The 15,041-nt window shown below is 35.3% G+C and overlaps 2 protein-coding genes across 2 annotated transcripts; one reads left to right on the forward strand and one right to left on the reverse strand.

Moving 5' to 3' along the window:
* The first annotated feature begins 1,858 nt into the window (after positions 1-1,858).
* LOC137721523 (isoflavone 3'-O-methyltransferase 4) lies at positions 1,859-11,292 on the forward strand. The gene is made up of 7 exons (XM_088696195.1): positions 1,859-2,014; positions 2,707-2,775; positions 4,226-4,408; positions 9,146-9,449; positions 10,181-10,491; positions 10,739-10,803; positions 10,900-11,292. Exons 2-7 carry the CDS (start codon positions 2,736-2,738, stop codon positions 11,194-11,196), a joined length of 1,200 nt encoding a protein of 399 aa, XP_088552321.1. The 5' UTR covers positions 1,859-2,014; positions 2,707-2,735; the 3' UTR covers positions 11,197-11,292.
* Positions 11,293-12,671: 1,379 nt separating this feature from the next.
* On the reverse strand, positions 12,672-14,603 carry LOC137721524 (protein CURVATURE THYLAKOID 1B, chloroplastic). Its single transcript, XM_068460618.2, has 6 exons — positions 14,139-14,603; positions 13,809-13,912; positions 13,623-13,709; positions 13,411-13,473; positions 13,192-13,229; positions 12,672-13,056 (listed from the first exon to the last, which is right to left on the reverse strand). Exons 1-6 carry the CDS (start codon positions 14,302-14,304, stop codon positions 12,999-13,001), a joined length of 516 nt encoding a protein of 171 aa, XP_068316719.1. The 5' UTR covers positions 14,305-14,603; the 3' UTR covers positions 12,672-12,998.
* Between the last annotated feature and the right edge of the window lie 438 nt (positions 14,604-15,041).

Raw genomic sequence — 15,041 nt, forward strand, 5'->3', positions numbered from 1 at the left:
CAAGGGCCTCGTGCACTCCGCGACCCAGGACCCAAACTCTCCCTCCCTCCTCCTTTCTCTCTCATCTCTCTCCCTCTCTCTCCCTGCAATTTTTTTCTATTGTGCTAGATTAGGGTCAATGACATTGTATAATCTATCTTGATTTGCTTTTGATTTCAATTACTACGGCTTTTGTTTTTGACTTGAAATTGAAGAAAGAATGTTCATTGGATTTGTTTAGTTGATTTGCTGGGTTGATATGTACAGAAATGGGGGTGCTGGATGTATAATCAATTCTTGCAGCTGAGTCGGATAAAGGAAGGAAGCGGAGGGACGTGGTGGATGTCCACGGAGATGAAGGGTAGCCCTTTTTTACTTTTTAAATTAAATTTCTTTAATAATTAGTTTTTTTTTATTTGCCACATCATTAAAAATTTCATATTTGACACATCATCACTTAACGGTCAAGCTAACAAATTTTATAACAAATGTATGGAATTTAAACAAATGATAAATAAATGTATAAGATTGAAATGTTTTACAAATGTTGTATATAGGAATAGGCAACGATTATGGCGGGCAGGTAATTGCAGTTATTTACCCATAGTTGTTTATGCTCATACCCACATAACCGTTTACCTATTGGGTAATTGCCTAAATGATGATACATATACCCATAACCGTTTATAAATGGTTGACCATACTCATAACCACGTACTCATTTAATCGTAACCGTTTAATACCCGTTTACCCATTTACCCTTTTTTAACCCTTTTATCTTTTTCTTTTTTTTTTTTACCATTTACCCCCTTTTCACCGGTCTACATGTTTTTTAACAACTTGAAAATTTAAAAAAAAAATTTGTCATAATTTTTTTTTTTTGACAATTAAACATCGGTATAGGTACATTCTTCATACATTTCCGTATTTTAATTTTTTAAGTCCTTATACCATTCCAATAATTGAAATAATAGTTTACAGAAGATATTTTTAACTATTACCAATGAAGGTAATATAATATTTGTTAAGTATTCTCGGGTTACGAAACTTGTTTAGAAGACAATATTTTTGGGTTATTTAACCCAGAATATAAAGTATTAACATAATATATATAATGAGCTACATTATATTATAATTAGCTACAGAAACCATGCACTATAGTCAATAGCATTGATCTAAATTTTGTCCGATAGAGAACATGGTTTGTGTTAATTTTACATATATAAAATAAACGGGTGAACGGTTATCCGTTTACAACCGCGGTTAATACCCATAATCACCTATTTAAATTTCACAAGTAAATGGTTATACCCATAATTGTTTATTTATCTAAACGGTTACCCATAATCGTAACCGTGAAGTTTAAATGAGCAGTTAACTGTGGTTACCTATAAGCGCGGGAATTTTGCTCATCCCTAATTGTATGAGGTTGCAATTGCTTCCAAACTTGAGGAGGATAAATTGTAATTTACCCTAATTCATTTCATAACCCAAAATGAGATACACTGCAGATTAATATCTCCATTAGCCAAAAACAGGCAAAAGAGCACAAGTGCTGAGGCACTAACCAACAACCATTACAAATATGAAAAAGGATCCTTGTCGGATCTTTTTCCTGAAGATCCTAAAGACTCCATGATCGTAATTATTCATGGTAAATCGTACGGTTAGAAATTATTTTAAATTTTAAAATTAAATATAAATAATATCTAACGAAAATTGATTGCATGATATATAATGAACAATCATAATTACGAAATCTTTAGAATTCCCAAAAAAACAGAATCCGACAGCTATGATCATTTTCCAATAAATATAAAGTAGCAGGGCCCATACTATGATATGGTCCTAACACAATGAGTCATGATATGGTATTATGGTTCTATCATTATCTGTATCTCTCTCTCTTTATTGATGGAAATGACACTTGGGATTTGATTAATTTCGATTGAATGACTACGTGATTTGGTTGTTTTAGGTTTTTTTCCAAACCTAAAGTCTCGATGCCAATCTCTGCCTTCTTTGCCTCTGTCAGGTACTTTGACAATTAGGTTTTTTTTCTTTTTTTTTTTTTTGGTTTTTTGTTTTAGATGATTCATTTATTGCAATGCTTAATTTTGATTAAATTAGAATTTGATTTATAATCAATGCATAAGTGATTTTTTTTTTTTTTCTAATGGGTTTTGTTTGATTCGAAGAGTACTGCAAAAGTGATTTTATTTTATTTTTTTTAAATTGGGTTTTGTTCGCGGCAATCCATAGTTTTCTGTAAGATGAATGGTTAATTGGTCTTGAATTTTCTTGGTTTTTGTATTAGAATCCATAATTTACTGCAAAGCTGAACCTTTTTGGTTGGTTTTCAGTTTATATTTTATGATTTACTGAAACTTTGAACTCTATTAAATTGGTTTGTGGTTTCAGATTTCGTAATTTACTGCAAAGCTAAATTATTTTTTTATCAATTGATTTTAGATTCTATAATTTACTGCAAAAATGAACTTTGTAGCTTTTTTCCGTAGTTCGAGCCAGTTCGTATGAGCACCCAAATTGTTTCCCCGCATCTTGGTTAAGGTCTCTATTGAATATTGTTGCTTTGAAACCTTTCTTTTAGTTGTAAATCTTTCGTTCAAAACGCATTATTTGCTTCTCTGAGGTATGATGATCTTTCAGCTCCTTGCAATATCGTTTTTATCTTATATTTCTGGATTATTATTTGCATTGGTTTAGCACTATTTGAAGACCTTTACTTGAGATTCATGGCGGCAAACCAACCGCAGGCTCCACATGGCACTTCCGGTGCGTCAATCCCCGAAATCCCATATAATAAATAATCTACCTTTTTATTATCCTTGATTAATGCTGCCTCTTGGATTTTGATTATTTTATTATTTTTATAATTTTTAAAATCTGGGATTTTTTTGTTGGTCATTTCTTCAAATGAGTTTGTTTTCTTTGCTTTGATTTGTATGTAAAGTCAAAGAATTGGTGAAATTTTTTGTGTATGTATTGGGGATTTCAGGTTTCAGTGATTTTTTGTATACTGTCACAAGATTTGTGCTTGCACTTTCTTTTCTTTTTTTTCTTTTTTGGGGTCCCTGGAAATAGAGTGGATCTGTTTTTGGCTTAAAAGTTTTGAGGTTTTAAGTTTCATTGTTTGAGCAACTTGCATTCATATATGAGGATTTTTCTTATTTTTGAGTAAGATCCAAAGTTCTCTTTTATGTGAAAATGATTCAACATTGAAATGTCTAAGAAGTGAGCTTCATTTGAGGCAATAGATTCAGTCATGATGATTAAATTTGTTTACTAATTATATTAATCTTTAATATTTAAAGAAAAATTAATAAAAATGGTTTAAAAACTTTAAGTTTTAACGATAAGGGCAAAATAAAGAGTAAAATGAATAGTATCATGATTGACTTTTGAATGTAAAAATATGGTTTTTCGTTAAAGTGAACAATACCAGAAGCTTTTCGTTAAAGTTCTCTTAATTTAATCCAATCAACATACTTTGATACAACAATGACACTAATGTTTTTCTTTCTCTTCTATTTTACATGGTTCTTCTATTGCGTACGTGGATAATTAAAAAAGATGATTTGATGATTTGGCGATGATTTGGTGAGTGGAGATTAGCAGCTTCCGTGAATGATTACATTCTTACTCTTTTTTTTTTTTTTTCCTTTATCTTTCACTCAGCAACCTATATGCAAATGTTTGTTTTTAAAGTATATTATTAAATGCACTTGAGAATGGATTGAAAAAAGTACTCGACTTTTTTGACAATTAGAAAAATCGCTCTCCCTTCAATGATTCTAGTTTCAATTTCTCATCTTCATTAAAACTGCCATTTATTTACATTAATAACTTTTCATTCTCAATTTGTAACAAACAAGCAATACATACAAGGAGAAAGAAAAGAAAAAAAGCTCAGAAGTGTTGATTAAGGAAGTTCGGAAGTGCTGAATACACACACACACACACATATGTATGTAAGGTTGTAAATATAGTTGTAAATAAGGAAGTTCAGAATTATTGATTAGTGTGTGTGTGTGTGTATGTATGTATATGTGTGTACAAATAGTGCTGTAAAGCCAATCCCTGGTCACTTATTTCATTCCTTTTGTAAATTGGATTGTAAGTACATATATTTGGAACTTTTTGTAAGTTTTATACGCCCCACAGCATTGCACGGGCACCTTTGCTGGTAAAAACTAAAGAGAGTAGACGGGGGTACGTATTTCAGATCATCAGGTGATGGAGTCTTCAGTGGATAGAGAACTAGATCTAGAAGAAAGCCATGGGAGAATTGTTGTTGTTAACGATGATGAAAATAATAGAAAGCAAGAAGAAGAAAGCTTCTGCACTGCCATACAGCTGGTAGGTTCATCTGTGCTGCCAATGTCTATTCAATCAGCAATCGAGCTTGGCGTTTTCGACATCATCGCGAAAGCGGGTCGAGGTGCCAAGCTCTCTTCGTCCACCGCCTTTCTCACGGAGGCTCTAAGACTTGGTAATTGGATTCTGTGGCGAGCGAGGGATTATAGCAGATTATGACCTCCACTTCTGACAAAGTATGAACTTAATTCCTACTAGTCGTGTAATATCCATCCTACCCAAGATGGAAATATTCTTACTATTACTGCACTTCTGTTAATGATCTGACACTGCATGCTTTTGTAATAAGGGTTATCCCGTATTGCATATTCTCACTTTTAGTTTAATTGAAGTCTAGACTTTGGTTTTAATTTATTCGTACTTTTTACACACTACTTCCATGTTATAGCTTCATCAACTTCTAGGTATCGGACAACATACTTCAATTTCGATGTCCATTTGAATATCCGTGTTGGAGTGCGTCAATATAGTTGCATCAATTATGATGTTTTGTTGGGTTATGGAATTTCTTAAGTAAACCAATGCTTGTCTATTAAAGCACTTTTTGGCACACCGGATAAGACATTGAATAGTACTAATAATATGGAGTACGATATTTGGTATCCGTTTGGATTAAATAATTTGACCCCACCTCCTTTATCCGGCTGATACCCACTTAGTTATACCACTCAAAACCTTGGTATTATTTAGTCGGATGGAAACACTCCTCTCTCGCTCTCTCCATCCCACATCGCTTGCTCTCTAATCTGAATCCTAGGTTCTTCTCCTCCTCCTCCTCCTTCTCTGTTCCGCCCTCCTGCAACTTCTCCTCCTCCTCCTCCTCCTCCTCCTCCTCCTCTGTTCCGCCCTCCTGCCTCCTACAACTTCTCCTCCTCCTCCTCCTCTGTTCCACCCTCCTGCAACTTCTCCGTTCCACCTTCCTGCAACTTCTCCTCCTCCTCCTCCTCCTCAATTCTACCATCCTACAACTTCTCCTCCTCCTCCTTCTCTGATCACCGCGAAGGGCGTAAGCGGAGGAAAGAGGACAATCGCGATGGACTGACAAAACTCGAATGGGAGAAGCAAAGTGCATCAAATGACAGAGAGGTGGAGATTTGAGAGGCTTCGGTGTTGATGGCCTTTGTAGAGTACCTTTCATTTTGCTTCGGGAATGGGAGAAGCAAAGTGCTTCTTTTCTGCAAAGTGAAGAAACAACACCCTAGAAAAAGAAAAATAAACATAAAAGTATCAATTTTTATGTTAAAATATTAATATTTTGAATTCCTTTTATCCGGTATAATACCAAACATGGTATAAATAATACGGTTATTAATCTAATACTACACCAAACGTCCGATTAATTTAGTCAGTACTATCCGGTGCCTATTTATCTTATCCGACAGAAATAGTCAGTACAGTTCGAGATGCCAAACGAGGCCTAAGTGACATGTGTCAGCCTCGTTATGTGATGTGTTTGATTCAACTACATGTGACATCATATGGTGGATTGGGTTGTTAATATAGATAGAAGTTGTTCAGTAGTATGTTTGGAATATGTTAGTATTAATTAAGCTCTAATACCATATTAACTATATTGAGAAAAATCAAAGAACAATGAAGAATTGACAAAGATGATGAACTAGAAAGAAAAAATAGAAGAGCAAAATAAAGAAGAATGAACGTGCTTTTCTAGAATGATTGAATTATTCTTAACGTGCTTTTCTAGAATGATTGAATTATTCTTCGTTACAACAGATAGCTCATAAGCTATTTATGTAAAATATAGCTAAGTTAATACTAACAAACTACTTAATATCTTCTAGTTATACTAACAACCCAATGCACTAAACTTTTATGAACAAACCATTAAAGATTACTTAACGACTTTTAGCTATGCTAACAACTCAATGCACCAGATGAGGCCACATGTAACTGAATCAAACACCTCACATAATGACACACATCACTTAATATTGTCAACAATTTTCTTCAAAGTGACAATTGTATGCCTATGTGGTACTGTATGGGTCTAAGTATTAGATTTGGACCGAAGATGGATAATTCACAATAGGATTTAATTCTTGGCCCAATGATATATTCCTGCAGGCCAGATGGTATCCACCCCACGATGGATGCGACCAAGTCCTAACAAGAATAGGATTCTTAAAAGGCGGATTAGGTGAAGTAGTGTTTCGGCCTAGTCCTAATTAAAGTAAAACTATATAGGATCAGGATGGGTTTGATAAGATTCAAATCACTCTAAGAATCAAGGTTTGTTGCTAATTAAGATAAGGAATGTATCTAAAGGTTCAGAGTCCTAGTTCTTGTCGAACTGGCCAAGGCCGCGTGTAGATTAGTTTTGGCTAGTGATAGGAAAATGTTGAGATATTCAGAGAGACGCTGAAGAAGTATAGGTCTAGTGGGACTTTATTGCAGCATACTTAGTTATCATGAAACTCGCCCATATAAATAGAAGTGAGTTGACAACGTGAAAAAGACCTTCAAGTCACAAATGCCCTGCTCAAAATATTGCTCTACACGAACATCTCTCATACTCTAAGAAACCACTAACTTCCCTAACTCCATCAACAAACCTTCAGTTTGGAATAACATCATTGCATTGACAACCAAAGACATCTTCAGTAATGATTAACAGTGCTAGAGCCATAAAATCAGGCGATTGAGGAGTATCTTCAGTTTGGAGTAACAGTACTGCTTCAAGTTCGGCTGGTTATCTATCCAAATCTCTGTCAATGAGGAATCTTTGGATTTCTTGTTGGAAGAGGTCATCTCATTAGCTTCTCAGGAAATGAGGTGTTGCCAGGTTACGTAGTGTTTGATACATTGAAAGTCAAGCTTGTCTATGATTGGTTATTCCCAGGTGCATTCATAGTCAAGACACTTATCTATTTTGAGTATTTGTGCCCTTACAGTTTGATCCCAATTTGACGCACCTATATTTTCAAAAATATAGTTGAAGCAGTCGAACCTAATGCAAAAGATCCTGGACTTCGCAATGACTAGAGACCTTGTCTTCAAGTTCTAGAACCCAAGGCCAAAATGTGTTCCTTCATAGACCGTGATCACTTGAGCACAAAAGTCAGTGGCGCAATCGACACCACTACCACATTTATTCTCCTCGTCGACCGAGCTTGCTGCTTGAAGATTCGGCAAGAACGGAGTGAACAAAATAGTTTGACTGCATAAGAGATTAGAGTTATGATGTTTACACCTTCATTTGTGGGGTCAGATCAGATGATGGGTCTAGGTCGCGAGTTGGCACGCCTCACCAGAAGAATATAGTTAGCTCATTAGTTACTCGACATATACACCACACAGGCTTAATAATTTTTAAGGCAACAGTTACTCATCAAAATTTTGTGTTGGATGCCTTTTAATTCAAGCTTTGAACTCTTATCAATTATAATTATAATTATAGATGCGATCATCTTTTCAATTTGCTGATGCCTATCTAGTGTTGTTTAAAGCGCCATAATTCTTCTTGTGGAAATGTTTGGATGACCTACCTCGACAAATGAGGTTCCTCTCTGGATCCTCTTTAAGAGGATTTCGGGAATCTTTCAATCGTATATGTTCATCGTATATCGTATGATCAAAAATCATTGTAAATTTTTTTATTTAAAATTGAATATAAACAATACTTGAAAAAATTAATCGCACGATTGACGACGGTTGGAAGATCTCCGGAATCCTCACAAAGAGAATCCGGAGAGGAACCTTACTCTACCAAGACAAAGTGGAACTGGCACCTGGCCCCGACACCATGATATACATCATCCTTTTTCTATTAATGAGATCTTATCTATATCATCGTACAGATTTGCTGCGGATAAAATAAGAAACAATCTACTTTATCTTTTATATAAACATGAGAACCCTTTCTACACCTACGAAAGTCATGGAACACGTATAAATAGCATTTCTAACAAACCCATCCAAGCCTCCACCACCACCTTCATCATTTGACCAATTAGGTCTCCTAATATATATATGATCTTTTGCATCTTGAAAAATTTGAAAATGGTAAAAATATAGTTTTGGAAGTGGTTAGAAAGGAAAAAAAATGGAAGAATTGTATGAGAAAAATGAATTTTGTGTGGACAAAGTACATAGATATTTATAGAGTTTTTGGGTTGATTTTAATTTTGGATGTTTAGTTTTTTTTTTTTTTTTTTTTTTTTTTTTTTACTGTTAGATTTGATCATTTTCGATCTCAATTGTTAGATTTGATGTATTCATAAATTAGACTTAAAAAATAAAGTTTGAATTTGCATCGTTAGAACAACCGATAGTCCAATAAGATGGGACGTCGGATGAAAAACTAGTCGTTGGCCTTGGTTTGGGTGGCCGACAAAGACCGTCGGATGAAAACTAGCCGTTGGCCTTGGTTTGGATGGCCAATAAAGTTGTCGGCTGGATCCCACGTGATGTAGCTATGTAGCGTGTAGGAATGTGGTGCGCATCAATGAGCCGAGTGTGGATTTTTCGAAGGCACGTGCACACACAATGGTGCGCATCAGTGAGAAACGTAAATTTAACATATTAATATTTTAGTGAAGTATTATCGAAACTTTTGAATTAACCAAAAGGAAGTTGTAGCTTTATATATAGAGAAGATAAGTAAACACATTCAAGTGGCATTATCACAATTCAAATATAGACTGTCCAATGGCCCTGCAGCTGGAAGAAGAGGAAAACTTCTGCTATGCCATGCAGCTGGTGTTTTCTTCTGTTCTGTCCATGTCTATGCAATCAGCAATCGAGCTAGGCGTTTTCGACATCATAGCGAAAGCCGGTCCTGGCGCCAAACTGTCTTCATCAGAGATTGCAGCTCATATCGGCAGAGGCACCAGGAACTCTGAGGCACCGATGATGTTGGATCGTATTCTAAGGCTCCTTGCCAGTCACTCTATTCTCAGCTGCTCTGCTGCTGCTAATGAAGAAGACGGGTCTGATTCTCAGAGGCTCTACAGCCTTGGCCCTGTGTCCAACTACTTTGTGACTAATGAAGATGGTGTTTCTTTGGGTCCCTTGATGGCATTGATTCAAGACAAGGTCTTCCTAGACAGCTGGTATGTTTAGTACTACGTACTCTCTTGCGCTTACTAATTAAACACTGTCTTAACCCTTCTCTTTTTGTTCATTTATATTTTGTTTTAGTAAAATTATTAGAAATAATTGGAGCAATGGTCTGAAATTTAGTTTAATTAGAACTTGGTCTTTAATTAAATATAAATGAGTATTGGTCTCCGACCTTTTTAGAGTGAAAATCAATTATTATTTTGAATAACTCTATTAGAACTTAGTTCCTTTTTGGTCTTTAATTAAATATATGTGAGTATTGGTCTCCGACCTTTTTAGAGTGGAAATCAATTATTATTTTGAATAATTCTAATGGAACTTTGTTCCTTTTTTGGGTAACAAAAAAATCTAACTACTTAATACAAAGTAATAATAATAAAAAATTGTCAGCACAAAAAAATACGAGAAATAATGCGGCAAGCGTAGCTATCCAGGGGTTTGCCTTCTCTTCTAGTCCATCACTCATTTTTAGCCGGCTAATGATCCAACTCTTGTTAAATCGAGTAGTTTAAACTCATTTGGCAAATTTTCGTTTGTTTCATATCTGAAATCACTTGCAACTTATTTATTCACAACAAATTATAGAAATTTCCACTTCAGTCACGACTCATTGGTGAAAAAGTTTTGGTGTCTCACTAGCTTTTTTCTGTTCTAATTAGCCTAATTAATAGTAATTTATCTTTTTAACTCTAACTTGAGTGGTATACATTGACATTGCTAGGTCCCAACTGAAAGATGCAGTTGTTGAAGGAGGAATTCCATTTAACAAGGTCCATGGGACGCATGCTTTTGAGTATCCAGGTTTAGACCCCAGGTTTAATCAAGTTTTCAACACAGCAATGTTTAACCACACCACTATTGTCATGAAGAAGATTCTTCATCTCTACAAGGGTTTTGAGAAACTTACCCAACTTGTTGACGTTGGTGGTGGTTTGGGAGTCAATCTTAGTCTAATCACTTCTAAACATCCTCATATTAAGGGTATCAATTACGACTTGCCTCATGTCGTAAAACATGCTCCTTCATATCCTGGTAAATTAATTTGATCCATAATACTTAGTTGGAAAGTGATTTCTGCACACCAACCCTTTGCCTCTCGCTATGTACTTATGTTTAGGCTTCATATTGAATAGAACATACAGAATCAAGAGACTCTAAAGAAACAGCGGTGTACAAAAGAAGAAGATAGGCGTGCGGAAATCATTTTCCTTCTTAATTAGTTTTTTTTATATCTTGTACCAGCCATGTAACTTAAAATAGGAGTGAATTTATTTTGCAGGGGTGAAACATGTTGGAGGAGACATGTTTGCAAGTGTTCCATCTGGGGATGCCATTTTTATGAAGGTAATTTTTCAATTTCTCAAGCATTATTTTTTTTTACTTTTTCAGTTTGAGGTCATGCGAACAATGGTTATAATGTATCTTTTGATAAATATGTAGTGGATACTTCATGATTGGAGTGACCAACAATGCCTAAAGCTGTTGAAAAATTGTTACAATGCTATTCCAGACGATGGTAAAGTGATTATCGTGGAAGCACTGCTTCCAGTGATGCCTGAGACTAGCACCGCCGTGAAGAGCACCTCCCAAATTGATGTGCTTATGATGACTCAAAACCCGGGAGGAAAGGAGCGGAGCCGAGAAGAGTTCATGGCTTTGGCAACTGGTGCAGGATTTAGTGGCATTAAATATGAATGTTTTGTCTGTAATTTTTGGGTGATGGAGATCTTTAAGTAAACAGCTGCCTCATGGAAGTGTAATTCTGGCCTCTTGCCCCATCAATAACAAAGGCACTGATGTAATTCATAATCAACTAAAAACACTTACTTCGAATGGACCCTTCTGTCTGCAAACACAACAAGTCTTTGCTTGCATCACACCCTTCAACATTCGAAAGTCTTCTACTCTCTTCAATGTGACCAGAATATGTTTTCTTTGGGGTTTAACCCCATGAACTGCAAAAACTTTATATTTATTGTTTCAGCAGTCAAAACCTTTAATTTGGATCGAAGAGACAATGCATATGCGATGAGACTACATGAATTTTTTTAGTCATGGACTCGCACCTTAATTTTTGGCAAGAAAGATTTCTGACTGATTCGAATATGTTTGGATGATATATTGTGCCACTATGGTTCGAAACATGAAGATTGAACTTTATTTGAAATGTGATTCAGTGTTCATGTTATGAATTGTGCAATGTTTTATTATTATTATTTTGTTGAACTATGTCTAGATGTGTGTTGGGATAAAAATAAATCCGGCTCATAATCATATCTCAGAAACACCTATGCCTGCGAGCATGATCGGCAAAATATTTTTCTTAAAACATGAAGATTGAACTTTCATGTAATTTTTAGTGTAATTATTTTAGTCATGGACTCGCACCTTAATTTTTTGCAAGAGAGATTTAAATATGTTTGTATGAAATATTGTGCCATTGTGATTCAAAACATGAAGATTAAACTTTCATGTAATTTTTAGTGTCAAAAAATGTATCAATTTCATGCATATATCATTGAACAATAGATATCTAAAAGCTACTAATTGGTTCACATTTCATATATTTATATTTATAGGTCCCAACTGAAAAATGCAAGTGTTAAAGCGGGAAGGCCATTTAAAAGGGCCCATGGCTCGCACCTCTTTGAGTATACAGGTTCGGACCCGAGGTTTCATCAAGCTTTCCACACTGTAATGTTCAACTACGCTATTACTGTTATCAAGAAGATTCTTCAAATCTACAAGGGTTTTGAGCAACTTAACAAACTAATTGATGTTGGTGGTGGTTTGGGTCACACTCTTAATCTAATCATTTCCAAATATCCTCATATTAAGGGTATCAATTACGACATGCCTCAGGTGATCAAACATGTTTCTCCATTTCCTGGTACTTACAATTTAATATTACAATTGTGAATTAATTTATTCTGTTTTTGTTCTTCTTTATTTTAATCACAATATATTTGTGCAGCATATGAATTGGGAGCCAATTCATTTTTTCTGGTGTGGAATGTGTTGGAGGAGAGATGTTTGAAAGTGTTCCAAAAGGGGATGCAATTATTATGAAGGTGATTTTTGAATTCCTCAAACATTATTTTTTAAACGTAACAACTCTATATATACACTTAATTTCTTCAATTTGATAAATATTTGCAGTGGATACTTCATGATTGGATAATGTTTTTAAATAAGAAAACATCATGTACTCCTGATCAGAACTGCACATTCTGCAGATTATTGTACTTGGTGTACTTTTATCATTTCTTTCTACAATAAAAGATCAGAAGCATCGTGATATGAATTACAAGGAGCTAACAGGGAAACAAATTACAGTAGTACTAGTTACATGTATCTCGCAGACAAATTGCATACTTGACATTAAGTTATAACTTTGGTCAGAATATGCTTATGCAAACAACATGAAGAATGTTCACATCTTTACGGACAATGCTGCGAAATATTTACGTATGTAGATAAAGCTTCAAAAACCGGCCACCAATTCATCTCACCTCAGCAGCATTACTTTTCTGTTTATTCTAGCTGCTGCCGATTATATCTTTGTATGTAGCTTTAATCTTCAGTGTCAAAGCTTCTCTGCAATTTTAGACATCATAAGTCAACAAAAATATGTTATTATGCACATCTTTTGGAAAGTTTTTAGACCAAGTAAATTAACTGAAACTACTTATTTATACTCTCCAATCAAGGTAACGAAAAATTGAGACTCACCTGTCTGGTTTGAAAACAAGGTTCTTGTATGCAAACCACTGCAATATCGAAAAGAAAGACAAGTATTTAGAAATAGGTGCAGCCTATCAAGTTGTGCTATATTGATCAAACGGTTCTTATCCATGTACTGCAAGAAGTAATGAATCTAATTCTTTTCCGGCGCTGTTAAGTTGAAGATTTTCTAAGAGAATGCAAGAGCAAAATTACAAACTAACTTACCCCAGTGTAGCCAATTCCTACAAGCTCAAGAACACCAGGGACTAAAGGAAGCCTATCAATTGCCTGGTACAAACAATACCCATCGCACAGAAACCCTTCAGTAATTGGATAACTGATAATGAGAAGTTACTAAATTCTACATATTTAAGAGCACAACAATTTATGGTTCTTATTGAGAAACTATAAGAATGTGCTAAGATGAGGAACCGCACCGAGATCATTCCACTGGTACCCCATACTGCAACAGCACCAGCTACTACAAGTGAAGACACTGCATATTTATCTTCCACTTTCTCCCACTAGACACCAAAAGCAAATCATTCTTGTCACATAAGTTGCTGAACTCACTAATACAAAGGCTGATGTAACTTAATTTTAAAAAGAAATGATAGGCTCACAGCTTCTTGAACTGTCTTCACAATCTCTGGCAGCTCAGTTGTTGCAACTTCTGCCGGTGCTTCCCCTGTCGCCATTGCCATGACATTGCGTGCAATCTTACGACCTGAAATAAAAATTATTAAGTATATAGCTGCGCGGTAATGTTCTTGTTACAGATTCTAGTATATGTTACCAAACTGTCAGTCTGAAATGCACATGTGCTTAAATAAGATTTCGCCTTATTACCAACTGTCTGGATTGGTCCGATACATATATTAGTACTTTATAACTACTAAAGTACTGATGATAATGCAAACTAATACTAGCGATATAATATATGAATGGCTCACAATAGGCAGTGGTCTTCCCTGCACGGTTTTGAGACTGAACCGGTGGTGGAGGAAGCGTAGGGAGGGTCACACATTGTGGTGATGAGGCAGCCGAATGGCGAGGAGCCTTGGCGTCAACTAGAGTGGATGAGGAGGAGATGGAAAGTGTGGAGGAGGATGAGGCCATGGCTACTGAATCCCCTACCGTTTAATTAAATCCTATCAGAGAGATTCTGAGGCCACTAGGATGAGAAACGTGATGCAGTCTGATGAGTTTTAGTTTATCTCTCTAGTTATCCTTGTTCTTGAGTTTGTAATTTTGGAGGGGTTTGATTTGCAATAGAAAGTGGAGATGCTGCTCTCTCAAAGTTTCGGAGATGGACAACCATTCATTCCTCTTTCATTTGGATAGTGTGAAGGATAGGCATTTTGTGGTGTTTGATGGGTAGGAGGCTCCAGGTTGGACCTCTGTTGTGCAAAGAAAAGCCTTCATTGTATGATCTTCCTCCAAGAGGCCATATGTCCCAAATTAGGGAGACCAAAATTTTTTAACTAAATTATAAACCAAATTATATGTCACTAATAAGAAATAAACACGTTAATTTATACTTAAGTAATAATCTAATCATCTACAACCATATCATTTTGGTTTGCAAATTTGGTTTAAAAAATTTGGTCTCCCTAGTATTATCCTTTCAAACTATCTTCCTTTTACACAGTACACACTTAGAAAATCTGTTCATGTAAAATTTTAGAAAATAAACACATGTTTCTCACATATCCATACTAAATTGTTCATTATTTTTGTTTGATTTATTTAATTCCCACCAAAAATACGAGAGTGTGAAAACCTCCCTTTGCACTAATAGGGAAGAAGGGAGTAAATTATCTCAAACATCTCCATCATGCTTTATAAGGGGCAAG

This window comes from Pyrus communis, chromosome 1 (assembly GCF_041283825.1).
Source record: "Pyrus communis isolate YQ-2024b chromosome 1, ASM4128382v1, whole genome shotgun sequence".
Lineage (NCBI taxonomy): Eukaryota > Viridiplantae > Streptophyta > Magnoliopsida > Rosales > Rosaceae > Pyrus > Pyrus communis.